Source organism: Gekko japonicus, unplaced genomic scaffold (assembly GCF_001447785.1).
Source record: "Gekko japonicus isolate JY-2015 unplaced genomic scaffold, Gekko_japonicus_V1.1 scaffold588, whole genome shotgun sequence".
Classification (NCBI taxonomy): domain Eukaryota; kingdom Metazoa; phylum Chordata; class Lepidosauria; order Squamata; family Gekkonidae; genus Gekko; species Gekko japonicus.
In genome coordinates, this window is record NW_015167071.1 from 99,330 (window position 1) to 127,229 (window position 27,900).

General features: G+C 47.4%; 1 protein-coding gene across 1 annotated transcript in view; it reads left to right on the plus strand.

The window, feature by feature from the left end:
• Nucleotides 1-1,085: 1,085 nt before the first annotated feature.
• LOC107111690 (protein SSUH2 homolog) overlaps nucleotides 1,086-27,900 on the plus strand; it is a 45,540-nt gene continuing 18,725 nt past the window's right edge. Inside the window, 6 exon segments of the mRNA XM_015412696.1 lie at nucleotides 1,086-1,215; nucleotides 4,398-4,458; nucleotides 12,554-12,678; nucleotides 15,549-15,620; nucleotides 16,431-16,516; nucleotides 27,048-27,140. Coding sequence (XP_015268182.1) covers nucleotides 1,096-1,215; nucleotides 4,398-4,458; nucleotides 12,554-12,678; nucleotides 15,549-15,620; nucleotides 16,431-16,516; nucleotides 27,048-27,140 — 557 coding nt within the window. The 5' untranslated portion in view covers nucleotides 1,086-1,095.

A 27,900-nucleotide genomic window follows, 5' to 3' on the forward strand; every position in this document is an offset into this window, starting at 1 on the left:
TAATTGGAATATACGGTTGCCTAAGCCATTTTATAAATAATCTTACTCTCGCTTATTAACTCCATTCCAATGTTTATTAATATGTTTTAATGCTTTAGGAGGATTTTAAATGTTCATTTATATTATGTTTATGATTATTTATGTACTTGTGTGAGCTGCCCTGAGTCTGTCTTGGCGGGGAGGGTGGGATACAAACTGAATAAATAAATAAATAAATGTTGACAAGTTATTACTAGAATTATGCATAACCTCAATCCTTGACATTTTGTGCTCAGCTCCTCCTCGTGTGGCAGCCACTCTGTGGTTGCTTCCACCACCCTGTCATAATTCCTAAACTGCCCACAAGCTAGGGCTGCCATTCCCCTGGTAGAGCCAGGGATCCCCTGATTTTGGGGGCCCCAATCCGCCACAGCCCAACTGGCTGGCGGGGGAAGCCATTGTTCTATGGACATTTTAGACACTGATAAAACTGACTGCAGCTCCATATATCATGTCAAGTGATCTGAATTATCCAGTCATAGCTATTCACACTCCAACCACCCTTTGAAAAATAGTTGTGTTCCATGTTGATAAAACTTTGGCTCTCTTAGGCAGCAGGAGCACCGAAGTTCAGAATAAATTATACAAATCCTGCAACTCTTTATTTTGTATATCACTTAACTTTTATGATGGTGTTTTGTCATTGTGTTTTTCACTGTAGCTAGTCTCTGATAGGAAGAAGAGTTTCCAAATCAGAGGGTGTAATTTTCAGACGATTTGTTTCTTTAGAATTTAGGGTCTCTTCTAAATAATGGCAAATATTTGCTACCACCCTTTGCACTGTAACCAGAGACCAGTCACAACTCCTGTACAAGGTGGCTACAAAAAGAAAACAACTTTTTCTAATGAAATATACCTGTCCTCAGTCAGAAAAGACTTACCTCTAAAATACTATTTGAAAGGAGCAGGGCCTGGGATAAGTGAAGAAGTGTTTGAGGTGATTATGGCTGAGGTGGTCATTTGTATTACTGGAGATTCTATCTACTGTAACAAGTCATGTTATGTATACTTTAGAAATAAATGTGTCTTATAAAATTCATATTCAGGATTCCAAAGATGACAGAGGATGTGGCCAGGAATGCGCTTCTCAGCTTTGTCAATTCTAAATGCTGCTATGGCAACAGAGCTGCAGGCGAGTTGGTCATTCAGGAACTGAAACAGCAAATGTTACACCGAGTGAGTATCCCCAGATAACCTTCCAAGAGGTGTGAACTAGAGAAGGTTAGGTATGAGGTCAATAGACTTAGACAGGTAGTTGAGCAAAGTTCTAAAAGCCTCCTGATTGATTTCACTGGGACTTAAAACAAAAGGTCCCAGGGCCCAAGTGCTCCTGGAAAACACACTCTCTTCCCTGAAAGCACTTTTTTTCTTGACTTTTAATTATGTGTACAGCCAGTTGTGGTCAGTACTGAAGAAGGACATTCACACTTCAGTTGCTCAAAGGCACCTGGCTTCCTTATTTCTTCACATCCTTCAAGACTAAGTCCTAATAATTAAAAAAAAAAATATCTAGTGCTAAATCCCAGTTAGCAGTGGCACAAACTGAGCATCCAAACTTCCCTCTGGCTCACATCCCACAAGGATGCTTACACAGTTCTTCATGTTCCAAATCAACAAAAGGATTCCAAAAATAGACAATAATGGTCAGTAATGACACTAATAACAGCAGGCTTATAAATAGTCTACCTGCTGATCATTCTCAAGAAAAGCGCCATTTACGCAGCAGACGGCATCATGTATATTTGGCCTTTTATTCAAACAATTTGTGGAACGCAAGCACCAAGATGCAAGGAATAATGGCTAGCCTAACTAGTGGCTGCTGATCCACTCGAGTGGTTAATCAAGTGAGTAGGGCAATAAATATCAGTTAAAGATCATTTGTTAAATTGACTGGCTTTGAATAGATGTCTCAGGGAAGTAAAAGAGATTATGTTTATTCAAAAGTGGGCTTTTTAATGAATGAGCTTTTTAATTCTAATTCTATTTTTATGTTTATTCAAACAAGGGCTTTTTAATGATGTTCTGGAATTATATAATTCAAGATAATTGCTCGGGTCAGATGTAATGTCAGACGTCATATGATTTATCTTAATTGTGGTTATTGTGAGACCAGAGTTTACTTCACAAATAAGTACTGAATCCTAGTTTGCCTTGAGGAATCCTAGTTTTAGCATTTTCTTTCTTCTTTCTCCCTGCCTCTTCTAAAAAGACATGGCTGCTATCCCACCCTCCATTGCAGCAGCAGACTAATGAAAAAGCTTTGCCACATGTCAATAACTTCATTTTGGCACCATTAACACAAGGCCACAGATCCATGTGCCCTTTGCCTTGCAGCCCAGCAGCAGCGAGGTAAGTCTGGGGGATGATCCACTTCCCAGACTTCCCTACCCCATCTGCTTGAGGCAGTGAAATGGCTACAGGTGTTAACCAAACAAAGCTGTCTTTGGTGCTTAGTTAAACTACATGCAAGGAAGGAGCACACCAGCATCCCTGGACTTTTAAGATGGAGGGGCTGGCAGCAAAGTATGCAGCTGTTGAGGTTTTGCTTTTGACCAGCTCTGGCCAGGTGTCTTTTTAGTCATGGATGGTGTAATGATGTTTGTTTTTTAGATTTTTTTTTTAGTCACTGCACACCCAAAGGGTCTTATGGTGACTTACAGCATTTAAAAAGTATAAATAAGTTAAAAACAGCATCAAAGCAGATAACAAATATAGGCTGCGGTCACAAAGAGCATTTGCCATGCTGACGATACGGATGGTAGGCGGATTTTCCGGGCGTGATCACACCGCAACATCTGGGAAGCGTAGAGCTCCCGTGGCTAACCCGAGGTTTCCCACCGAAGATGCGGAGTAAAAAAATAGTACCTCTGAGGTACTAGTTTCCGGAAAGCCACGGGCCAAGGGCTGGCATCTGATCGCGTTTCCGGTGGACTTATGTGGCATCCGGCGCCCGCTGCTGTTCGTCGCACACAAGTCTCCGCAGGTTGTGCAACAGCGCCCAACAGCGCATGTGCACAAAGAGCGATTGCTAGTGCGATCACATGGTGCGGCTTCTGTGCCGTGCTGCAGGATACCCATCTGGTCGGCATCTCCCCCCTAACCACGGGACTTCGACCGGGACGTGTGCTCGGGCGGCCACGCGTTAGTTTCCTCCGGGGCAATTAGCCACGCCTCCCCCCACGATATCCGGCCCATGTGACCGGGGCCATATAATATTAACATTTATTTAAATATGTGGCTACCATCATACCACTAACAAAACAACCCAAACATGTGGATCACACACAAAAGGCCAAAGTAAACAATTTAGCCTTGCATGCCCTGCAGAAAATAAACAAGTCCAGAGGGTAGAGGCCACAACTGAGAAGGCCCTTCCCCTGTTGACAGCTAACTGAGCCATCCTGGGTCTGGACACCTGCAAGAGGCCCCAAGAGGATAACTGAAGGGAGCATGGGGGGGGCTGTAATGGGAGAGGTAGTCCCATAGGTATGAGGGCTTTAAAAGTTAAGGCTGTCATGTGCCCCTTGGCACTCCAGCAACTGGTGGGGAAAAGGTTTTCATTTTAATTTTTTTTTCCCATACATCAAGGTGTGATGTGACTTCTGGGAAAACCCAGAAGTGATATCACACCTCTCTAAGAATCACCAGGAACTCTATGGTCTTACCATATCAGTTCTAGCAATTCCTAGAGAGGCATGATGTCACTTTCAGTTTTTCCCCAGAAGTGACGTCATGCTGTTGCTGATGGCTGTTGGCCCACCTCACATCCCCATCTGGTCTCCTGCTGGTTGTCAAGGTGGGTCTGGCAAGTCTATTTGTGCTGGCAGGAAACAAGCCAGGATTAAGGTAGGACTCTGCATTTATATGTAAGATGAACTATGATTAGTAAAACAGATCCTGTTTTTATGGAGCCTACCTAATCATAGATAAGGCAGTAGTCCTGTGTTCAGATGATCCACTAACCAATACTAGTTAATTTACCTATGAATTTGCATGTGGTCTGGACTGAGCCAAAGTATAGCCAGGTACTATGTTCCAGTTACTCTAATCATGTAATGGAAAGAACAATTATGAATGGCCAGCAGGGGTGGGGAGAGAAAAACATACAAAAGGGCATAAGAAATACACAGGTGAGGAAGCAGGGGCTAAGCAGTGGAAAAGAAAGATGGGGAGGGGCTGCTTTCCATTTGCTTTCACAAGATGTGAAATATTTTGACCCTTTCGTTCATCACATGCTTCCTCCTCAAAATGGCCCCTAACCCATTCTAGTTGCCAAGCAGGGCATGAGGTAGAAAGTGCTTCCTACTTTTGATACCCAAAAACTCTTAACAGGATTTCATTTCAAATTCCCCCCACAGTATCGACTGGAGACTTTTAATGAAACAAGAGTAAGCGAATGGACTTTTGAGCCTTGTACTAGTAAGTAACTTAGCCAACCATAAATATGAATAATTAATTCTAATTGCATAGTGAAGATTTATGAATTATTTCCTTCTTAGTAGAAAGGAGTCAAACCACTGAATCTAAACAAAAGTTGAATTGCTATGTTGTTGCTCAATTCAGTATGTTAGTATGCAATTAAAAATGTGAAAGCCTACCATTCACAAATGTATGCACAGCAGATAAGTTTTCTTATATTTGCGAGTCTGTAATCTTGCACAGAAATTGCAATGAGGCACTTGGAATATGATGCTGAGAATTCTACCCAACATTTTACAGCCAGTGCTTACTGTGGGGCAGGGGACATTTGGTAGAAAAAGAGGTGCAGGAGCTCATTAGCATCACTCATTAGGATAACTTATTTGCATATGCCACACCCCCTGACATCACCGGCGGTGTGTCAGACGGCAACACCCACTGCAACTTACCTGGCTGCTTCTTGCTCCTTGTGGGCTAGGGCTGCTGGGAGCAGGGGGCGGAGCTTGTTGCATGTGCCCGTCCCCTGGGCTCTTTACTGCCGGAGCTCTGCTCCTGTGCGCTCCTGCAGGAAATGACCCCTGCTGTGGGGTGTAGTTACTGTGGTAGGCATACAGCCACATGGGGAGCTGATCTGGCCATGTGCTGAAAAGCATTTGTTCACAAAGCATCAGCTAACATCTGAGTCACAAACCATCAGTTGCCAGAACATTAAACACTGAGTATCTAATCCCATAAACAGTGCAAAATGTTTTGCTTTAATTCTAACATTATCCATGTAGAAAAGTCAGTACGTTTGACCTCTGTTTTTAGTGGTATTGTATGTGCTAGCAGGCTGCTGTATCACTTACTGCCATTACAGTTCTAATGGTACTTGAAGCACTATATTAGCACACACACTAATGTTCAAAGTATATATCAAAGTTCAAAGTAGATATCAAACACAATCCATATAATATAAAACCTTGTATTAGGACTAACCACAAGAATACAAAACAGTCCTAGTATCACAGGCATGTCCAAATAGAATCAAGGGAACAGAGAAAATGGTGCAACTCATTCACCTTCCCTGCTTGGCTGCAACTAGCATAGCAACTGGGGGTGGTGGTGGTGAAGAGAACAGTAAAGGAAGGTCAAGAGAAAGAGGAGAGTAGGAGGAGGACTCTCCATGTGCTTCCAGTGTCCTTCAGTGATCTTAACCAGCCTAGGCACCAGAAATGATGAAAGAAGGAATGTAATCCATCCATCCATTATTTTCTCATTATTTAAACAAAGGAAATGAATTCACAACCTTAATATTTAATCACCAACAGAGAGCCTTCTTTTTCTTACCAGATTGTTTCCATTCCACTAAAATGGTCAATGAAGCTTTTTCTTTTTTTCATTTTGTACCTATTTCCCCCCAAAAAACAATTGCCTACCGAACTCTCAGGTCAGGCTGAAAAAAGTTCTCAGATCCCTGGCGGGGAGGGGAACAGACCTTTTTAGAAAGTTACCCTTCATAATTACTGTTATGTCCGCTGACCGCCACCAGGGGCCAGCGAATACCCCAGAGCTTGACTCTGTAAGAACAATGGGGACTAGGCTCCTAGTCTCTCCACTTGGGAACCAATAGGACCATGGCGGGAGATTTAAACCCACCAGCGGGACGTAGGGGGGCGTCCCCAGGTGTGTATATAGTTGGCCAGCCGGCCGTTAGTCTTTTTCTTTTGTTGTGTACCAGTAAACCATGCTGATCACTACATCGGTCTCAGTGGTTTCTACATGCGTCTAACTCACTATACTTCAATGGCAACGAAGGTGGGATCCCGCTGAGCAATCCAGCCGGGCGGTCGGGATTCTGTGAGGGAAGACAACACACTGCTACCTACGCTCCTCCGAACGATGAGCAACGAGGGTAAGCAAGCCACTTCCCAGCCGCAGCCACTTCAGACCAGCACAATGGCCATTGCTCCGGGATCAGGGCTGCTACCGCCCTTCAATACAGCCCGTCCACAGCAATGGGGAGCCTGGATCACCAGCCTGAAGCAAGTCCTGATATTCTACCAGGTGACGGATGAGGCCAGGAAGAAGGGCCTCCTACTCGGATCGTGTGGATCCGCCATCATAGAACTGACCCAGTACCTTCTCTCCCCATAGAAGCTTGAAGACTGCACCTTCGATTAAATTGTCTCGGCCATCCAGAACCACTACACGCCCAAGCCTTGGAGATGACGTGCCACATGGTGTTCCACCAGTGGAGTCAGCAAGGCCGTGAAACTGCCGCGGAGTTCCTTGCCAAGCTCCGCCATCTGGCATCCAAGTGCAAATTCGGGGCACACTAGGACCTGGCCCTGCGAGACCGTTTCGTCACTGGACTGCAGGAGGAGAAACTGCAGCAACGCATAATGGAGGGTGAGTTGGTCACCATAGCATTGGCCATCGCCACCACGTGGGAGAGGTCCCACCCCGCAGCCTCCACCATGCACCAGGCCGCCATCACCATGCCGGCAGACCTCGATGGCTCCAGTGTGTGCCAGTTGCGGTGACCAGCACGACAGGAAAACATGCAGGTTCCGAGGCGCTGTTTGTCGGAACTGTGGATGCACTGGCCACATCACCCGGGCATGTCACTCCAAAGCCTCCAGCCAGACCCAGCCACCGCGTCACAGAGCAGAAGCTCACTTAGAGGATAATGCAGCGGCAGAGGACCTCTGCCACCTCACACATACCGCAGAAAAGGTATTGCAATTCCCCGGCAAATCACCCACCCCTAAATTCCTAGCCAATGTAACAATTGGGGGGGTCCCCATGCCTTATGGAGATAGACTCTGGGTCCGCGGCTTCAATCATCTCTGAGGCCACACTGAAACACTTGTTCGCAAAGGGGGGACCCCGCTTGCGCCCATCTCCAGTGACGCTAATGGACTTTCAGCAAAACCGGGTGTCAATTAAGGGGGTCAGGACTTTTCGAGTACAATATGGGAAATTCAAGAGCCGTTTGGACTTGATTGTGGTAGAGGGCGACCTGGTCAGCCTGCTGGGTAGTGCCTGGTTTGAGCCCCTGGGGATTTTGGTTGAGGGAGTCCAGCTTTGTACAACCCAGGATTTCCAAGGGATATGCCGGGAGTTTCCGGTCATTTTCGATGACTCTCTGGGCCGCTATATGGGCTCCCCGGTGTCCCTGCATCTAGACCCCAAGGTGGCCCCTATCCGAATACGTGCCAAGATGGTTCCATTGGCAGTCAAGCCTAAATTCGATGTGGAACTGGACCGCCTAGTAGCCCAAGGCGTCCTGGAACCAGTCTCCCACGTGGCATGGGAGACCCCCATAGTAGTGGTAGAAAAGCCAAATGGGGCAGTCCGCATCTGCGCGGACTACAAATGTATGCTGAATAAGGCGCTACAGGACCATGCATATCCGGTACCTGTGGTTAGCCATTTACTGGCCACCTTGGGGGGGGGGAGATCTTTGGGAAACTGGACCTTGCCCAAGCTTACCAGCAGTTGCCGGTAGATGAGGCGACTGCTTAGGCGCAAACCATAGTGACCCACCGGGGGGTATTCCATGTCAAACGACTGCAATTCGGGGTCAGTGTGGCACCGGTGTTATTCCAACAACTGATGGATTCTCTCCTCAAAGGAATCCCAGGCATCATCCCGTTTTTAAATGATGTGATGATCGCCGCCGCCACGCCGGCTGACTTTGCAGACCGCCTCTGCACAGTTCTCCGCCGTTTCCAGGACGCTGGACTCAAAGTTAAACTAGAGAAGTGTTGGCTGGGGGTTCCATCAGTGGACTTTCTGGGGTTAACGGTGGATGCAGAGGGCCTACACCCGACCCGAGACAAGGTGAAGGCAATCGTGGAAGCCCTGACACTGAAGTCTAAAACAGAACTAAAAGTGTTTTTAGGGACCCTCAATTTCTACCACACCTTTCTTCCCCACAAGGCAGCGGTAGCGGAACCCCTCCACCACTTGCTAGACAAGCAGGCCCCTTGGGTGTGGGGGCCCTGCCAAGCTGTCGCATTCCGGAATGTTAAAGAACTGTCGATCTCCAACTCAGTCCTGGCCCACTTCGATGAGGCGCTACCGGTAGTTTTGGCATGCGATGCCTCACCCTACGGTGTCGGTGCCGTGCTGGCGCATTGTCTCCCAGATGGGCGGGAGGTCCCAGTCGCATATTACTCGTGCACCCTATCTGCGGCTGAGCAGAACTATGCCCAGATAGATCGGGAGGGACTAGCCATAGTGGCCGGGGTCAAGAAGTTCCACGACTTCGTCTATGGCTGGCCGTTCACTATTGCCACAGACCACCGGCTGCTCCCCGGCCTTTTCGCGCCTGATCACCGGACACCGCAGGTCCTCTCCCTGCGGGTCTTCCGGTGGTCCATTTTCCTTGCGGGCTACGATTACTAGCTACAACACTGCCCGGGAAAAGCTGTGGGCCACGCCGACGCCCTTAGCCACCTTCCCCTGCCAGACATGGTTGAGGATCCGGCCCCTGTGCACCTGGTCCTCCAGCTGGAGGGCTTACTGAATGCTCCGCTGCAGGCCACGGACATTGCTGCCGCTCGGCCCGGGACCCCATCATATCCCGGGTGCTGGGCTGGGTGGTGAGGGGGTGGCCTGCAAAGAGAGAAGGCCCTGAGTTCACGGCATTTACGGCCCGATGGGAGGAGTTGTCAGTGCACAAAGGCTGCCTGCTGTAAAAAGACAGGGTCGTGGTTCCCAGCGCACTCAGACAAAAGATTCTCCAGGCCCTTCATGAAGCACACCCGGGCATCGTTAGGAGGAAGGGCCTCGCCTGGAGCTACGTCTGGTGGCCAGGCATCGATGCAGAGGTAGAGGCATGGGTGAAACTTTGCCCGACCTGCCAAGCTGCCCGCCCAGCCCATCGGGTGTGCCGTCCCGGTCATGGGAATGCACACAAACCCTGTGGTCCCGGCTCCACATAGACTTCGCCGGACCATTTCATGGACTGTTATTCCTTGTGACTTTGGATTCCTACTCAAAGTGGCTGGAGATAAGCCCTGTCTCTGCGACATCCACAAAGGCCACCATCCGTGCCCTCCGAAAGATCTTCGCCACCCACGGGCTGCCAGACACCATCGTCTCAGACAACGGGATGGCGTTTACGTCAGAGGAATTCCAGCAGTTTCTCAGCAACAACCTGATCAAACACATCAGGTCGGCGCCATTCCACCCCGCTACTAATGGCCAAGCGGAATGCATGGTCCAGACGGCGAAGGGTTAAGCCGCCTGATGGAGGGAGACTGGGAATTTCACGTCACCCATTTCCTCCTAGTGCAACAAACAATGCCAAACCCTGTAAGCGGTCGCTGCCCAGCAGAACTTCTCATGGGTCGGAGACCAACAATCCTCCTGCACCGCCTACACCCTGATCGGGCTCCCGAGCCACGGAACTCCTCAGAGTAGCAGGAGGCACCTCAAGGGTTCTTCCCGGAGGACTCCGTTTTCACCAGAAACTTCAGAAGGGGCCCGGAATGGATCGCCGGCCGCATCATTCGTCCCACTGGCACCGTCATGTACGCCGTGTCAACAGAATGTGGACAGGTCCTGCAGAGGCACATAGACCAACTCTGTCGGCGCATGCTCCCAGAACACCCAAGCACGGAGGTTCCTGAAGAATGGGCAAACCCAGAGGTGAGCCCCCCAGATGCCCCAGCGCAGGACCTCCCCACCGAAGAGCATCAGAACTTTGCCCCAGTCACCCCGGCGGCTGCCAAGGAGGGCCCGACAACTGACGCTTCTGCGCCAGAGGTGTCTGCACCATCAGCACAGCACAGCACAGCGGACGGGGTCCTGGAGGTCCCAGCACCGGCTCCCCGACGATCCACTAGAGAACGGCGGTTCCCATTGTACTTAAAGGACTATGTGACCTGGGGGGGGGTCCGAACTATGGGGGGAGGGATGTTATGTCCGCTGACCGCCACCAGGGGCCAGTGAATACCCCAGAGCTTAACTCTGTAAGAACAATGGGGACTGGGCTCCTAGTTTCTCCACTTGGGAACCAATAGGACCATGGCGGGAGATTTAAACCCACCAACAAGACCTAGGGGGTCTCCCAGGTGTGTATATAGTTGGCCAGCCAGCCGTTAGTCTTTTTCTTTTGTTGTGTACCAGTAAACCATGCTGATCACTACATCGGTCTTAGTGGTTTCTACATGCGTCTAACCCACTACACTTCAATTACAAAAGATCCCAAACAGTAAGACAGGGGTTACTTGAGGGATCAGTGTTATAAAGGTGAAATTTATTAGTTTCCCCAGAAAAGTAATAAACTCCTTTTAAAGTGATTGGCATGACCTATTGTGTGAAGCAGCTGAAGGCTGCTGAAGAGAGCCTTGTGGCTGAAACATTTTCTTTTACAGTGCTAGGGTAATTTCCCCCCACTATTTGGGAAGGCTTTTGTGATGAGTTTCGGTGGATGCAGCCATTATTGCCATTTGAAAAAGTAACTCTCCTCCAGGACATCTTGGAGTATGTGAGTCACCTTAGTGCCTGTCAAAGTTTTCAGACTGACACCCCTAGAAAGAATGGACATATCTATTGATCCAGAAAAGACAGGTCAGGCAAGACAAACAACACCACAGATAATCCCCAACAGATCAACAATATGCCAGAGACATCCTCAGTTACCAACTAGAGAAATGTAACTCAGTATGGAAAAAGGACGTTAAATATCTAGGCGTTTATCTACCACAAGATTTAAAAAATTTGCCCAAAGATTATTTATTTGTGCAATAATTAGGGGCAGGGGTCATTTCGTAGAAAAAGAGCTAGGGGGACTCATTAGCATAACTCATTAGCATATGCTACACCCCCTGAGATCACTGGAAGTGTGTCCTCCCCACAGCCGGCGGCGACCTCCAGCGGGCACCAGCAGGGAGCTCCAGGCCCCGCCCTCCCGCACCTCACCTGGGGGGATGGCGTCCCCCCGCGTCCCCCCCAAATGACCCCTGATTAGGGGTCTAAATACAATTAAGGATGGTTGACCTAAATGAATAAAGAAGTTATAATCAAGGACCTAGCAGTGTGGGATTCTGTGTGTAAAAGATTTGTTAGCAGTAGTTGTCAGAGACACCAGCAGCAGTAGCTCATCCTGAGGGGAAGAGGGAATTTGATGCTTCTACAACCACTAATCAGTTTCCTACCTATCTTAGGATGAGAGCAGAAGGTACTACTGCTTGTGAGAGAACAGACAAGTCCATTTGGGCGGGGGACCAATCCGTTAGTTGTGGGGAAAGTAACAATTACTACTGCTGCTGTTAAATACTGGGTTCAAGATGCATTGCAGTGGACAGCTCTACTTTATTTAGTGATTTCAGGAACACAACTGAAACCTCAGGGCTGCAGCCCTGTTTAAATAGCATGCAATAAACCACAGCCAAACACACCCCACTCCCAACTATAGGCTATTTACATAATGGAGGTTTCTCATTAGTTACTTCCAGAGTCCTTGTGGGCTATTCTTCTAGAGCTCCAAGCTCAACAAGTCTCTGATATGTAGTTAGGGTTGCCAAATCCTGAAACCTTACCGGCGGGGGAGGCTCCGTCCATTTCGGGAGCCGGCTGTGTGCGTGCGCGCGCCGCCGCAACGTCACCGGAAGTGACGTCAAATGTTGCTGACGTTGGGGGCGTGGCCGAGCTCGTCGGGGGGGAAAATATGGTTTTCAACCCCCGATGAGCTCAGCCACACCCCAAACGTCAGCAACGTGGCTGCGTCACCTCCAGTGACGCAGCTTCGGGGGCGGGGTTCCCCCTGGGCCCCGATTCCGCCGGGGCGGAACTTGGGGCTCCGAAGCGGGGGATTCCCCGCCCCCTGGGGTCATTTGGCAACCCTATATGTAGTCCTGATACATAACAGCTATGTACCCTTTCTTAGTTGTCTACTGTTTTTTTTTTTTCCTTTGGGGGAGGTAGTAGTGGGCCATTATGGGGCCTCACCAGTTGCTCAACAAAGTGGAGCCCCAATGCAAATCCTGGTGATTTTAATTGGTTTAATGGGTTTTATTCTTTTTAACTCTGTGGTGGAGTATTGCCCCGTACATCAGCTTGTTAAAAGACTGGGTGTGGTATTATTTCTTCCTATCAGATGCTTTGGTTGATGGTCCACAGAATGGTGCACCCCCTAGACTATGGGATATTAAAGTCCAAGCTCCACAAACGTTTCAGGAAGATACAAAAAAGTTCCGTGTACCTCACTCTTCTTTAGTCAAGGTAATCCATTAATTGTTTAGTTTATGCCAACTGCTACTGGAATCTTGAAGAACCGTAGTAACATCAAAGTTTTGGTATAATTTTATTTGTTTATGTTTACACAGGGTAAAGTAGAGAGTATTACTTTATACATGTAACTTTGTCTTATTTGTATGTATGTACAATTAGTGTAACTGCTGATGCTATTTTTTCATTTAGGATAAAATACATTTACCCGAAGGAGGGGAAATTGATTTTTAGCCATGAGCCCAAGGTTGGGGATTATTGTTGTTATTTCTTTCCTCTTGTGGTGGTCCAAATTGCCTCCTGAAATGCTGCTTCTGTGGAATGAGGGACCCAGAGGTACAGCTGGGGGGGGGGGATCAAAGGTACCTGCAGGATTTGTAAAAAATGCCCCTCTCATTATATATTTATGTGCAATCATGTTGCAAGCAATTTATGGCAATTTCAGCAAGGGGCTTTCAAGGTATGTGAGAAGCAGAGGTGGTTTGCCATTGCCTTCCTCTGCAGATCTTCCTTGGTGGTCCCCCACACAAGTACCAATCCTGCTTAGCTTCCAAGACCTGGCAATGCCACCTTCCTCTGTCTTTGTGCCTGTGCAAATCTACACAGGATCAAAGCCAGCATCTCAAATTTGATAAAGCACTGTATTTGAAAATACAACAACAAAAATCTGTTTCAGTTGAGACTTACTACTTGGGTATCTCGGGAGGGTTCTCAGGATGATGTGTATTGGTGCATGGCAGAAAAAATAATTCCATCCTCAATGTGAACACCTTGCTGTGGTCATAATTTTGTTAACAAATTAAAACTAGTGCTATCATAATATTACACCATTTCTTCCATTACAATATTTCCTACATTATGAGATATCCAGATAATGTCACCCAGAAGTGACATCATCATGCTGGGCACGTCATGCAGGGGATGCTCTTGAATTTGGCCAAAAACTCCATGTTCACCATAGAGTTTTTAGCCAAATGCTAGAGCATTCCCCGTGCAATGTGCCCAGCACAATGATGTTAACTTCAGGTGATGTCATCATGCTAGACACATCGGGCGCAACAGGGCTCTTGGGGGGTGGGGCTTCCCCCACCAGCTAGTTGGCCGGTGGTGGATTGGGGGCCCTGAAGGTGGGGGAAACCCTGATGAAAACTCTAGGTATCATTCCATAAAGTCCACCCTCCAAAGCAGCTATTTTCTCCAGGGGAACTGATCACTGCAGTCTGGAGATCAGTTGTAATCTAGGAGATCTCCAGGTCTCACTTGGAGGCTGGCAACCTTAGCAGGCCTCCACAACACTGTGACAGACAGAAGGCTGTCCCGCCCCTGAGAGGAGAACAGCTACTCACTACGGGAGTGCTACTTCAGCCTGTCGCAAACACATCTGTCAAAAGGCACATAGTTAAAAAGGGGGAAATCTTTATTTTTACTGAATCGAGCTATTTAGGTATGTCGACTGTTATTTTTTCAGTGAGCCAATTAGCACAATTGCATCAGGACAGCAGGAATATTGCCTAATGGTAAAGTGTAATGGTATCAAGGTTGGGTTTTGTTTTGTTTTTTAATTGAAATGGTGACTATTGGAAGCAGTACAGGAGCTGGCAACTACAATAACCCAAGTTGCACCACCTTGGCCTTCTAAAGGCTACTGCGTAAGTGCAGAGTTAGCCAATGTGAACATTGGCCATCAAGGGTATCTGATCTGGAGCTCATCTCCTGTCAAATGGATGGAACTGTAGAGTTAGTTCACCTGGTGAACTATGTTTGTGTCAACCTATCACCTGCAACCATACAAGACTAGCCAGGTAGGTTGGATGGTAGTACAGAGTTAAGGCAATTTCCTCTTTTGGAGGTCCCTGGATAGAGGTCTTGCTTCATGGTTAGGGCAGGCTTTAACCAATCTCTACTAATATTCTAATAACCAGAGGGGACATTTTTCTTGACTTTCCCTTGTTATCACATAGATTCCCTCATATCATACTGGCATCTTTCACACGGTGATCTCTGGAGTGGACCACTATACTGTAGATCTAATTTCATTTTTAAGGAGGCATGGCGGTCCCCAAGAACTGACTTTATAACCTTGCCACTTTCTCAATCTGCTTCATCAACTGTCTCTGTAGTTAATATTTTGCTTTTTCTTTTTTTTTAAATAGCTTTCATGCACATATGCTTTTCATCCAGAGTGTGTTAAGTGCCATCAAGTCAGTTTGGTGTAGTGGTTAAGTGCGCGGACTTTAATCTGGGAGAACCAGGTTTGATTCCGCACTCCTCCTCTTGCAGCTGCCGAATGACCTTGGGCAAGCCATAGTTCTGTCAGAGCTGTCCTTGAAAGAGCTCTCTCAGCTCCACCCACCTCACAGGGTGTCTGTTGTGGGAAGGAGAAGGGAAAGTAGTTTGTAAGCCGCACTGAGACTCCGAGTGAAGGGCGGGGTATAAATCCAATCTCTTCTTCTTCTTCTTCTGACTTATGACGACCCTATGAATGAATGACCTCCCAAATGTCCTGTGGTTAACTGCCTTGCTCAGGTCTTGCAAACAAAGGGCCATGCCTTCCTTCACTGAGTCAATCTATCCCATGTTGGGTCTTCCTCTTCTCCTGCTGCCTTCAAGTTTTCCTAGCAGTATTGTCTTTCCCAGTGAGCCTTGTCTTCTCATAATGTGACCAAAGTATAGTAGCCTCAGTTTAGTCCTACACACTACGAATTTTCCTTAATTATCATATAATAGTATACTTTCTCATTTGCTCATCAGATCACATATATATTCCTAATGTGATTAAGGTATTACAATGTATTTTTACATGATAATGTATAGTTGCTGAAGATACTTGGTAGGACGATCCACGTACACCATTTATATTTCAGGAATGAAAAAAATGCCACAAGTGTCATGGCCGTGGCCGATATAAATGCAGTGGGTGTCATGGTGCAGGAAGGGTGAGTAGTATCAGTTGATTCTTTCCTATGGGCAATGTAAACCAGGCTTGTTCACCAAGGTGGCAGACCTTTCTTTAGGATGCGCTATTTCAAACTGCAAGTGCAGATTCATAAGAAAGAGTGCCCCTCCCCCCGATTTTTACACATAGAAAACTAGTATTTGAGGGGCAACACTTGGCTAGAACTCTTTTCCCTGGTACACTGGAATTGGTGATCGGTATCGGTAATGTGATTTGTAGGCAAGAGTTACTGATTGCCACTGTGGGGCAATCAAAAGGAAAGGGGATAAAAAAAAACATGTCCTCATTGGACAGTGCTACCAAGTGGCAGTGAAGGCAAGAGCTGATTCAGCCAGCACCATGCAAATATGTAGCTGCTGACAAGGTAACAGTCTTCACAGCTACACTTGGGGTTGCTAGCCTATCAGCAGCATTGTGCTTGCTTGGTGTCATCCTATGCACAGTTATACCATACCAAGCCCATTGGGCTTTGTTTCTTGCTGCTTCCGCTGCCACCTCCTGACAGGATCTGTTGGCCCTTCCCCTATAGCGTTATGCAGTGGCCGTGTCCACTTTGCACCAATGAACGCCAACAGCTCTCACTGCCAGTGAGGAATATGGGTTGAAGTGTTTCTTTTGGCATTTCTCCCCACCAACCTAACTAAATCTGTGTCTATAGTATTACAATAATAGGGAAAGTGAGGCCATATACAAAACACATGCTGAGTTATGTTGGATGGGAAGGCATTTTCGGACATTTTGGAAACAGAAGACTTGGAGAAGACATTCTGTTTATTTTGTACTCCTTTAGATGAGGTGTGTAACATGCTGTGGAGCCAAACATAGATCAAAATATCAGAAACGGTGCCAAATGTGTTCAGGTACTGGTCGTAAAAGGTAAGATGCTACCATACAGATTTATTTATTTTTTTGCTATGGGAGTTTTTAGGATATTACTTTATTAGTAAATACATGGGACCATTTGTGCTAGTCAGCAATGATAGTAGTTTGGTACCCAGAGATTTCTTTTTCAAAAAAATTTTGGTGAGCTGTTTATACCTGCTATCTAAGTTATATAAGCCACACTCCACAAAGGAAACTGTCCACCATTTGCACACGTACCTTCGAGCTGGCTCTCAGCAAACCTCTGAGACTCCATGGTGCAAAACACAGTTGGAATTTCGGTGCAAAGTGAACTCAGAAAGTGTCTCAAAGCAACACTTTGAGACATTTGTCCATTTGTCATTAGGAGTGTATGGGCCCATTTGGTTCCATAAGAATTTGGCTCTGAAGAAGAAACATAGTCAAAACTCTCACGGCCGACAAGAGAAGTCAGCCAGCCTGTTACAGCCTCCTTGCAGACCTGGAAGTTGGCAACTGAGAAAAAATTAAGAAGACCACAGTGTATCTATGGACTGTGTATAGCCTATTCATTGGTCTGACTGGGAAGGCTTTCTGTGTATTTTTCTAAGCCTTAGTGTTAAATGTTATAAGCTACAGTGGAGCAGCAGTCTCTTACAGCCTCCATACAGACCTGGAAGTTGGCAACTGGGAAACAGCCAAAGAGACCCAGTGTATTCAGGACTGTGCACAGCCTATTCTTTCGTCTGTCTTTTGGAAGGCTCTCTTTGTATTATTAGTCTTTGTAGTTAAATAGTCCTATTAGAGGAGCTGACTGGAACATTTATTCATGTATTGTTTTTGATTTATACATTGTGTTAAACATACGCCTTTAAAAAAACCTTGAGTGGTAGCATTTCACGGGATATTTTGTGGTTGTTACACTGAGTGCAGTATCTCCGTGGTCCCGCTGTGTTTATTGCTGACTAGGTGAAATAGAAATTTAAAGACAGCACAGGAAAAATGGAAGATGCAAACAGAGCGTGACTGCCTACATTATGGCACCATTAGCCAGAACTGGCTTAGTTGTTTGGGACTGAAAGTTGGAGAATATACAATTTCCTTCACTTCCTCTACATCAGGAGTTCCTAACTTTTTTGAGTCTGTAGGCACCACTGCCATTTTGATAAGGTGTTATGGTTAAGAGCAGTGGACTCTACTCTGGAGAACTGGGTTTGATTCTCCACTCTTTTGCATGCAGCCAGCTGGGTGACCTTGGGTCAGTCACAGTTCTCTCAGAGCTATTCTCTCACGAGCAGTTCTCTCAGAGCGCTCTCAGCCCAAGTTACCTGACAGGGTGTCTGTGGTGGGGAGAGGAAGGGAAGGTGATTGTAAGAAACTCTGAGACTCTGAGTGAAGGGCAGGGTATAAATCCAATTCTTCCTCTTCTTCTTCAAAATGGCTGCCACAGGAGGTGGACCCAGGAGGTGGACCCAGGAGGTGGACTAGGGTTGCCAGCTTCCAGGTGGGGCTTGGGGATCTCCTGCTTTTACAACTGAACTCCAGATGACAGAGATCAACTCCCCTGAAAAAAATGACTGCTTTGAAGGGTGGACTTTATGGCATTGTGCCATGCTGAGGCCCCTCCCCTCCCCAAACCCCACTCTCTCCTGGATCCACCCCCAAAGTCTCCAGGTATTTTCCAACCCAGACCTGGCAACCCTAAGATGGACCCAACCTCAAAATGTCAGTTATGGTAGCAGCTCTTCAACATGGCAGCCAACATGGTATAGTAGTTAGAACATTGCACTAAAATCCGGGAGACTCAAATTCAAAACCCCAACCTGCCAGCAATGTTATATCAGTGCCGATTGGAGTTTTGAATTTGAGTCTCCCGGATCCTAGTGCAATGTTCTAACTACTATACCATGTTGGCTGCCATGTTGAAGAGCTGCTACTGAGAGGCAAAATCAGGGGAAGGCCTTGGCCTCTATGCCCTGTTGTTGGGCCTACAGAGGAACTGGTTGATTAATGTATGGGACAAGATGCTGGACTAGACAGACCACTGGACTGATCCAGCAGGGCTCTTCTTATGTTCTTAGGTTGTTGGGTCTTCAGCCAGTCACATACTAATAAGCCTTAACCTACTTTACAGGGTTGTTGTAAGGATAAAGTGGAGTTGATAATGTTGCAAGACACTTTGAGCCCCCAGTGGGGATAATAGTGGGCTATAAATGACATATATAAGTAAATAAATACATATTTTAGGCAAAGGTCTTGAGAAGTGCTGTTCAAAAGGATGCCGAGCCTGTGCTTTGCTAGTGAGCTATAGGCCCTTCCTATCACAGGCTTTGCAAAAGGATGATTACCTCAGTAGTTCCAGTTAAATGCATTGAGGGTGTCAGCTGTGCAGTCCAATCCTGTTCAGTCAGAAGCAAGTCCCACTGTGTTTTTTATTTTATTTTATTTATTTATCCTTCGGCTTGATATACCGCCCTAACCCCCGTAGGGGTCTCTGGGCGGTTTACAGTTCTTGGGTGCTAATCACCTATATCGACCCTAACTACGGCCACACATTGGTACAAGGGGGGGGAATTCCCTACCGACACCCTAGGTGAAAGCATTCCTCGGCTCGGCTTCTTCTGGCTGCACGATGTCCGGTGCTCAGGCAGATGGGTGTGTGTGTGTGTAAGGAACGCCGGCGACGTCGTCCTCGGCCCGACCATGTCCTTTTCGGCTCCACGCGCCTCCGGATGACGTCACTCAGCCTCCGTCGACGGCAGCAGCCTTGTTCTTTCACTGCTGGCCACCAGGGATCAGCCAGGCTCTGCTCGCCGCCGCTTGCCGCCTCTCAGCATTGCGCCGCCTCCTCCAATCGCCACCGCCGCTGCTCCGCTGCCGCCGCTGTTCTCGCCGCCGCTATCGCCGCCATTGCTGCCAGTGCCGCTGCTTCTCCACACACCTCCATAGACGGAGGAGGGTGCCCCCCACCCTACTAAGGGTGGGTACCCATTTATCTACTCGCCGATAGATAGTTACTTGGCTTTCGAACCGCTGGGTGGGCGGGAGCTAGGACTAAGGGTCGAGAGCTCACCTCGACCACGGTGGGACTCGAACAGGTGCTCGAGTAGATGTTAAATGCAGGTGTTATACTCCCTGCGCCACCGCTCCCTTAAAAAACTACACTGTTTTAGTTTTGGACAGGTAAACCACTTTTTAATATAAACTTTACACTAGAAACACCAGGAACTCAGTCCAGATCTGCACTGTGATATGATGATGATACAATAAAACCCCACAGAAGTAGTTTACACTGGCATATAATGGGGAAAGCCTAAGAAGGGAATTCATTTTCTTATCTCTCTCTCTCTCTCTCTCTCTGACACACACACACACACACACACAAAAGTGGGGGAGGAGACTGCTTCTGCCTGTTCACCTCATACCTCTGTCAGATTCCTGGTCCCCTCCCTGCAATTAGTTTGTTTTTCTCTCCCAACCACTACCCCATTCAAGCCAGCAATCCTACAGAAGGGCTCTTCTTTCATCCCCAGGTGGGGATGCCAGCTTCCAGGTGGGATCTGGGGATCCTGTGGAATTACAGCTCATCTCCGGACTGCATAGATCAGTTCCCCTGGGGGAAATTGATGATTTGGAGGGTGGATTCTATGGCATCGTACCCCACTGAGGTCCCTGCCCTCCCCTGGCTCCATCTCCAAATCTCCAGGAGTTTCCCAACCTGGATCTGGCAACATTATCCCCCCTCCCACACCCCACTAGTGGCCAGGGTGGACCTGGCAACCCCAGCAGCATATAGGAAGAGAGCAGGCTGAAGAAAGAAAGGCTCTTTTCTTGTCCTGGCAGTGGCAGCAGCCCAGCTTGCACAGCAGAGGGAAGGGCTTTTCTCCCATTCCCAGCAGCAGTACCTGAGGCAGGCTCGTAGCTACAGTGGGTCATTTCAGGGCTCTGACCCCTCAAATGTGAGACATGCCCCACAACAGCTGCTGCCCCTCCCCCTCCCCTCCCGTGACATTAAAAGGGACTTCCAGCTGATTGGCGGAGCATGTGGCCTGCCAATCAGATAGAGGGTCCTTTAAATCTTTCAGCTGCCCCTCTCCCTCCCCTTCTCCAAGATTTAAAGGGCCCTCCAGCTGATCAGCGGGCCCTTTAAATCATGCAAGAGGTGAGAGAGAGGGGTGGCTGCCGGCTGCATACCTTCCTTGAACTCCAAGCAGTGAATTCGCCACTTGGAGTTCAGGCGTATGCAGCCCCCCAACCCCCCCCCCAGCATTTAAAGGGAACCCTTTAAATGCTATTGTTCCAGCAGGGGCTGCCCACTTCAGGGAAGACATGTGGCTGCCCCTCTCCCTTCCCCCTCCCCTGCTGCCCCACAACATTTCCCCAAGCCCCACCAACCCAAAATTTCTGGCTATGGGGCTGACCTGAGGTGAGGGCCTTCTCTGCCTTGGCCCCCACCTGATGGAACATGTTCCCCATCGAGATCAGGGCCCTGCAGGATCTTAGTTCTGCAGGGCTTGCAAGATGGAGCTGTTCTGCCAGGCTTTTGGTTGAGGCAGCTGGCGTCCACCTATGGCCTCCCCGAGGTTGCCATCTCCTACCTACCGGCCATCCATCTATCAGCAACCGGCCATATCCATCTGTATTAATGGGTTGGAACTTTCACCAGTAGCTATAACTATTGATTTTAAATGTATATACTGTGCTTTTAAACTTCATTGTATTGTTGAAAGATGACATGACCCGCCCTGAGCCCACTTTCGGGATGGGCGGGATACAATACGAAAAATAAATAAATAGAATAACACCACCAGCTTGCCCTGAAGCAAGAAAGTCTTCTCTCATCCCTGCAGCAATGGTGGCTCCTGGGGCAAGAGCAAGCCAACTGGCTTGCATGGGGAAGGGTTTTTCTCTAATTCTTGGCAGCGATGGGGGCTGGACCAGTATAAGCAGGGGCCAGCTTATGCAGAGGATAGGGCTAAGGCAGGTAGCAGTTTATGTAGTCATTCAGCAAAGATGCTCTTGCTGTGGCTGCTGCTCAGAGAACTTTTTTTAAAAAATCTGTGGGGATACCCTGATGAGGAAGATCCCATCTACTTTCTAAGAACTCTTGAGTGGATGTCAAGAAAGGGGCTGGTGGATACCTTTGCATCCATGGGCATCATGCTGGGAAAGCTTGCTCTACATGTATACTCCCCTTTTACAGCACAATTGCCAATGAATTGCCACAGTTAAATTCCCGGGGTTTCCCCCTACATGGGGGAGTTAAAAGTTGAGGAAAGTATCTCATCCCCCACCCCACCCTGGCAATAACACAACCATCTTAGGTCACTTACAATGCAACCCTAAGAACACTTTTCAAGGAGCGAGCCCCATTGAAAAGACCCATGAAGTTGACTTCAAAAGAAAGCCTACCATCATTTGTAACAATTGTATTCCTACAGGCTCAAGGGGTTAGGTATATGTAGACTAGGACCAAACAGCATAAGCTTGGCTGAATTACTTATAAGCAGGCCTCTTTTTGTAGAAAAAGCCCAGCAGGAACTCATTAGCATAATAGGCCACACCCAACAGCAGGAACTCATTAGCATATTGGGCCACACCCCTGACAGCACAGCTCATTAACACATTAGGCCGCACCCACATGTTACCAGAAGTGTGGTTATCCAGCCACACCCACCTTTTGCTTGTTATTCTGTTTACCTTGTTTGTTGTCAAAACCCAGGGCCTTTTTTGTAGCAGGAACTCCTTTGCATGTTAGGCCACACACCCCTAATGTAGCCAATCCTAATGAGTTTCTGCTGTTGGGTGTGGCCTATTATGCTAATGAGTTCCTGCTGGGCGTGGCCAACTTGGGAGCCAGCCGGAACTCCGTTCCTGTGCGCTCCTGCCCCAAAATAGTTCTGCTTATAAGATTGTACACGGATGTTTTTCCTGGAAGGGAGACTGGCTTTTAAAAAAAACAATCTTTGTGATCCAGACTGTATTTTCTAAGTTTAAAAAGCCGATGGCCTACATCATTTCAAAAACAGGCGTGAGAAGACAAAGGAGAGGGAACAAAAGAAACGAGAGAGAAATAGTCACCTTTTCTTACCATATTTCATTCTTTTGGCTTTCATTAGTTGCTGTCGTCTGCTGACAACACTACAGTCCTCCCACACAATCCTCCCCAACACCAATTATTCAGTACAGGATTAACACATTTCCAATTAAAATATTAAAACGGGTCTGTGGCCCTCATTTGCAAATGGGCTGTGACTTTCGGAATCACAGCTGCACATACATATTCATAGCATTCAATAAATAATTGCCCTGTTTAAAAATTACATTTGGAGCTCCACTGTCACAATGCCCTGCTTCCACTGGTTCCTCTAGGCATAATATCAAAGGAATAAAGGTGACCAGCAGTTCAGGAAGATACTACAGAAGCTGGTAACTATATGGAAATGAATCTATTATCCCCAAGGCTGGTGGGAAGCCTTCAGTTCTACTTCCCTAAATTTCTGTGGAGCTTTTGTATTCATGGGGCTTGTGTGCATTTTGTAGGAATACTGCCCTATTGTTTCTCCGAGTGCTAAACTAATTGTCTTGACAATGATCTTTAAGTGTTGCAAAGTACCTCACTATTCTTTTAAACTGTTCTATTAGGCTCCATTAAGCTTAAAATAACAGAGATGGTATTGAGGGATAATTGTGGACGTCATTGAAAAAAAATAGGGATCCGCTGAGGCTGACAATGACTTCAAGTGCTTTCATAAATCAGCTCTTAACTGCTGCTAATCTGCATCATGTTGATGCAATCCAGATCTGCCAAGGATAAACATATGCCTTCCACATCTGTTGCAGGCAGATAACACTCCTTGAAAAGGGGTCACCCAGTTTTCTTTGGTTGCATAGGGAAATTGCCGCTCTGTCCAAATGTGCGTTCATTTTCTGGGGTTATGTGTCTGAACAATCTCCTTGCTGGTGTAAATTAAGAAAAGGAATACTTGCTGTTGAGTCAGAGAGAAAGTAAAAACATATTTTTAAACTGTTTTGCATAATCGGGATGGTGCCAAGATATACTGCAGAATCCCTGATAATCTCCACTATGCAGTTCAGATGATAGGGTTAGGACAGAGGTCCCCAGCCTTTTTGAGGCCAAGAAAGGTACCTTATATACAATCCTGGCTGGGATAGCTACACCCATAATGTTTACAACAACCAATCACATTAGGTATATTACATCCAATCACAATCAATACATAACGTCCAATCAAACCCATTCCCTCCAGAATGCACACCATTGGTCAGTATTTACAATCCGCATAATGAGTGGTGCTAGAGTATGCTTCACCATTATGTCTCCCAAGACATAACAATACTAGCAAGCCAACTCCCAATGCACTGTTAGCATCTCGGACCCAGCTAGTGGATGGAGAGGGCCAGGAGACTGACTGACTATCTACCTGTCTGTCTGTCTACCTATCTATTGCATTTATATCCCACCCTATCTGATGATGGTCTCAGGGTGGCTCACAACAGAGATAAAACAATAAATATATGATTAAAAACCAATTAAATAAAACAAGATGGCAGCAAAAATAACATCAGTGCAGAGCAGCCTAATATGCTTCTTGTTACGTGGTAGCAGGATAGTAGGTCTCTGTAGGCCCACTTTGGGCAGGGGAGGCCAAGATGGTAAAAAACACCCACTACCTCAACCAAAGGCCTGGTGGAACAGCTCCACTTTACAGGCCCTGCAGAATTGTAGCAAGTCCCGCAGGGCCCTGATCTCAACTGGGAGCATGTTCCACCAGGTGGGGGTTGGGGCTAACCAAATGTCCTTCAGGTCAGGGACTACTAGTAGGTGTTGTTCAGTGGAGTGCAAGACTCTCCGGGGCATATATAGGAAGAGATGGTCCCAAAGGTATGCTGGTCCCAGGCCGTGCAGGGTTTTAAAGGTCAACAGCATAACCTTGAAATGGATCCGGTACTCAACTGGTAGCCAGTGCAATTGGCGTAGCGTTGGCTGAATGTGCACCTGCACTGACAACGCTATCAGCAAGCGTGCTGCCGCATTCTGCACCAGCTGGAGTTTCCAGGTCAGGTTCAAGGACAGCCCCAAGTAGAGTGAGTTACAGTAATCCAGCCTGGAAGTGACCATTGCATGGATCACTGTAGCTGACCTGCTGCAGATGATAAAAGGCAGACCTGGCAACAGTGGCGACCTGGGCCTCCACTGAAAGTGAGGCATCCAGGATCATCCCAAGGCACCTCGCTCTCAGCACCGGCATCAAAGCCCCCCCCCCCCCAAGTGTCATGAGCTGAATTCCCGATCCCAAACCCCATGACTCTGATACAGGACCTCTGTCTTCTTTGGGTTTAATCTCAATTGGCTGTGCTGTAACCAACCAGCCATGGCTCCCAATGCCCTGTCCAAATTATCTGGGGCAGAATCCAGTTGGTCATCCATCAGCAGACAAAGCAGGGTTTCATCAGCATACTGGTGAAAACCCAGCCCAAACCTCTGGACCCACTGGGCATGGGGGCGCATGTAGGTGTTAAACAACATCTGAGGGAGAACCACTCCCTGTGGCATTCCGCAATCCTGCAGGTATCATGGAGGCACTCTCTCCCTGAGCGCCACCCTCTGTCCCCAGCAGAGCATAAGTGTTCTATACCACTGTCCCCAGTGAAGCTGCTAGTGCCTCAGGAATTTTGCTGCTTGGACCGAGAACTGGACCTCCGTGCAAAACAAAAGGGTCTGGTGTGCTGCTGTTCAGTGCACATGCCAGGAGTTGCCTACCTTTGTTTCACATCATGGAAGATCATGAAAAGGCAACTTCCTCCTCCACAGTTGGAAACAAGTTTACTTTCAATTTCCTGTTTGCTACTGTGACATCAAATGGGCAAACTATACGATTGGATCCCATGGAGGATTTTCTACAGATGGAAGGCTCAATGGGTTTTTTTGTAATGGGCTAAACAGTTCCCCGAATCATTTCAGTTCATGGGTACAGTGCAGGTGGTAAGGTTGCCATTCCCCTGGTGGGGCGGGTACAGTGCAGGTGGTAAGGTTGCCATTCCCCTGGTGGGGCCAGGGGATCCCCCTATTTTGGGCCCCCCAATCTGCCATGGCCCAGTTGGCTGACAGGGGAAGCCCCACCCTGAGAAGCCCCCTCCCGACAACACTGGTTCCAGCATGATGATGTCACCCAGTGTCAGTTAGCACTGCCATTCTCCGGAATGTGTGTGGGGGAATCCACCTTGCCTCTGCCTGTTACACTAACGAAGTCTACTGACTGGGTGCGTTCAGACGGGGGCTTTCTGCCAGCATAAACTGCACCGGTTCGAACTGGTGCAGTTTATGCCGGCAGAAACGCGATCAGACTTACCTCCATTTTGCGGATCCCTCCGCTGTACGCCCGCTCACATGCTGCGGGCGTCGGCGAGGTTTTTTTTAAACACAGTTTGAGCATGCGCATAGGCAGCCATTCACAGAATGGCGATCTTTGCGCATGCTCAACCCCCCCATTACATTTAAACTTTAAAGGTAAGGACTTACCTTTAAAGTTTAAAGCCCAACCTGGCCTCCCTTAAGTCCCGGACTCCTCCGGGAAGTTAAACTAAGGGCTTTTTTAAAAAAAACAAACGCTCAGGGCGAAGCTTCGCCCGAGCGCATATTGCCTAGTTTTTTTTAAAAAAAATGGCGGGGGAAAGCCGGAAGCCTCAGGCTTCCGACGGAAATGGCTGTGTGTGGAATGGTGGAGACCGATCAGACGCCGGGGTACACCGTTTACAACCATTGCACTCAGTATACCACCACTTGGGACCTGGTGGCAGAGTGCAACGGTGTAAAGGGCTTTACACCGGTTAGGGACAGGAGGCAGATGTGCCCCGTCTGAACGCCGGTGAGTACAACGGTTGGAACCGGCACCCTAACCGATATAAAGCCCCCATCTGAACGCACCCTCTGAGTTTTATCTGCTTTTGCTTTCCTGACCTTGGGATGTAGCAGCTGCTGCTGACTCACTGGGAACAAACGGCTTCTACTTTTGCCCGCTCTATTTCCCCCCCACATGTGGACTTTGCTTATTGGCTTTTGCTTGTAAGGGGGGTGTTCTGAACCTAGTGTAATTCAGGGCGCCCTGATGCTTTGGGCCATTTCTGACACAAGAAGTACACATGTCATAGTTATGAAATACCAATAAACAGAATTCTTCTTATGAAGCGCTGTGTGGTGTGACCTGGCTATCGAACCCTGACATTGTGTAAGGTCATTGTGTTTCCAACTTTGGGGTTGACGTTCTAGGTTTTGGGCAAAACTGTATGGTTTTGAGGCCTCCAAATCTTGAAACTATTTTGGCTTCTTCTAACATCCGTTTGATCTTTTATCCCACCAGAAGCATCTGTTTTTGTCTTGACATTTTGTTGTAGATAGAATCCAGTGGCATTTTAGTCACAATATTTGATATAGACATTGTGGTTTTATACTACAGTTTGCATTTGGCTTTTCAGTATGGGCTGGTGTCACATATTCAAAATCATTCTGCAAATTACTGTACAGATTTTTTTTTCCGCCTCAAAGGTGCAGCACTTGTTCTGGAAGAGGCAACAAAACCTGTATGACATGTCAAGGGGAGAAGAAGTTGCTACATTTCATCCAGCTCATAATCACTTGGTATGTGGTCTTCTTGCTATTTATATTGTTTGACTACTAAAGACTCTCAAAAATACCAGCAGTGCAGTCTTAAACAGAATTTCAACTGAGATTGCACTACAAAGCTCTCTGTGTTGAATATTCAGGTATATTCAGATTCATTTAATGAACACACACACAAGTATTGATCCTACGAACTTTCCACTTGCACAAGAGGGAGACGAGTGATTTCACTTCCTTTCATTTCTTTACTTCAGATTTCTGTGCCAGGTGGTGTATTGTCCACAAGACTCGCCTGACTTCTATAATAGGTTTTATTTATTTATTTATTTATTTATTTATTTATTATTCCGATCTTTACCCCACCCTCCCGGCTGAAGCTGGCTTAGGGTGGCTTACATAAAAACAGGTAATGGAATTGAAACATAAGTTACAGTTAAAACAAATTCCAAAATCATACTAAAGTGCTAGTTGTTAATATTCATACAATAGTAGCAGCCAATAACCACTGTACAAAGTTCTTATCTCACAGTCAGCTCTTAGTGCTTGTTTGGGATGTTCTTGCAGGACTTGCTGTTCTTTAGGCTGTTGGTGGCAATTCCAGAGTCCAGGGCCAGCTGATGTTCTTCACTGGTGGTGGCGGCTCCCAAAGGTCTGGTGGAAGAGCTCTGTTTTACAGGCCCTGCGGACCTGTAAAAGGTCCCGCAGGGCCCTGATCTCCTCCGGGAGCTCATTCCACCAGGCTGGGGTGGGGGTGGGGGAGATCATGGGAGGCTACTGA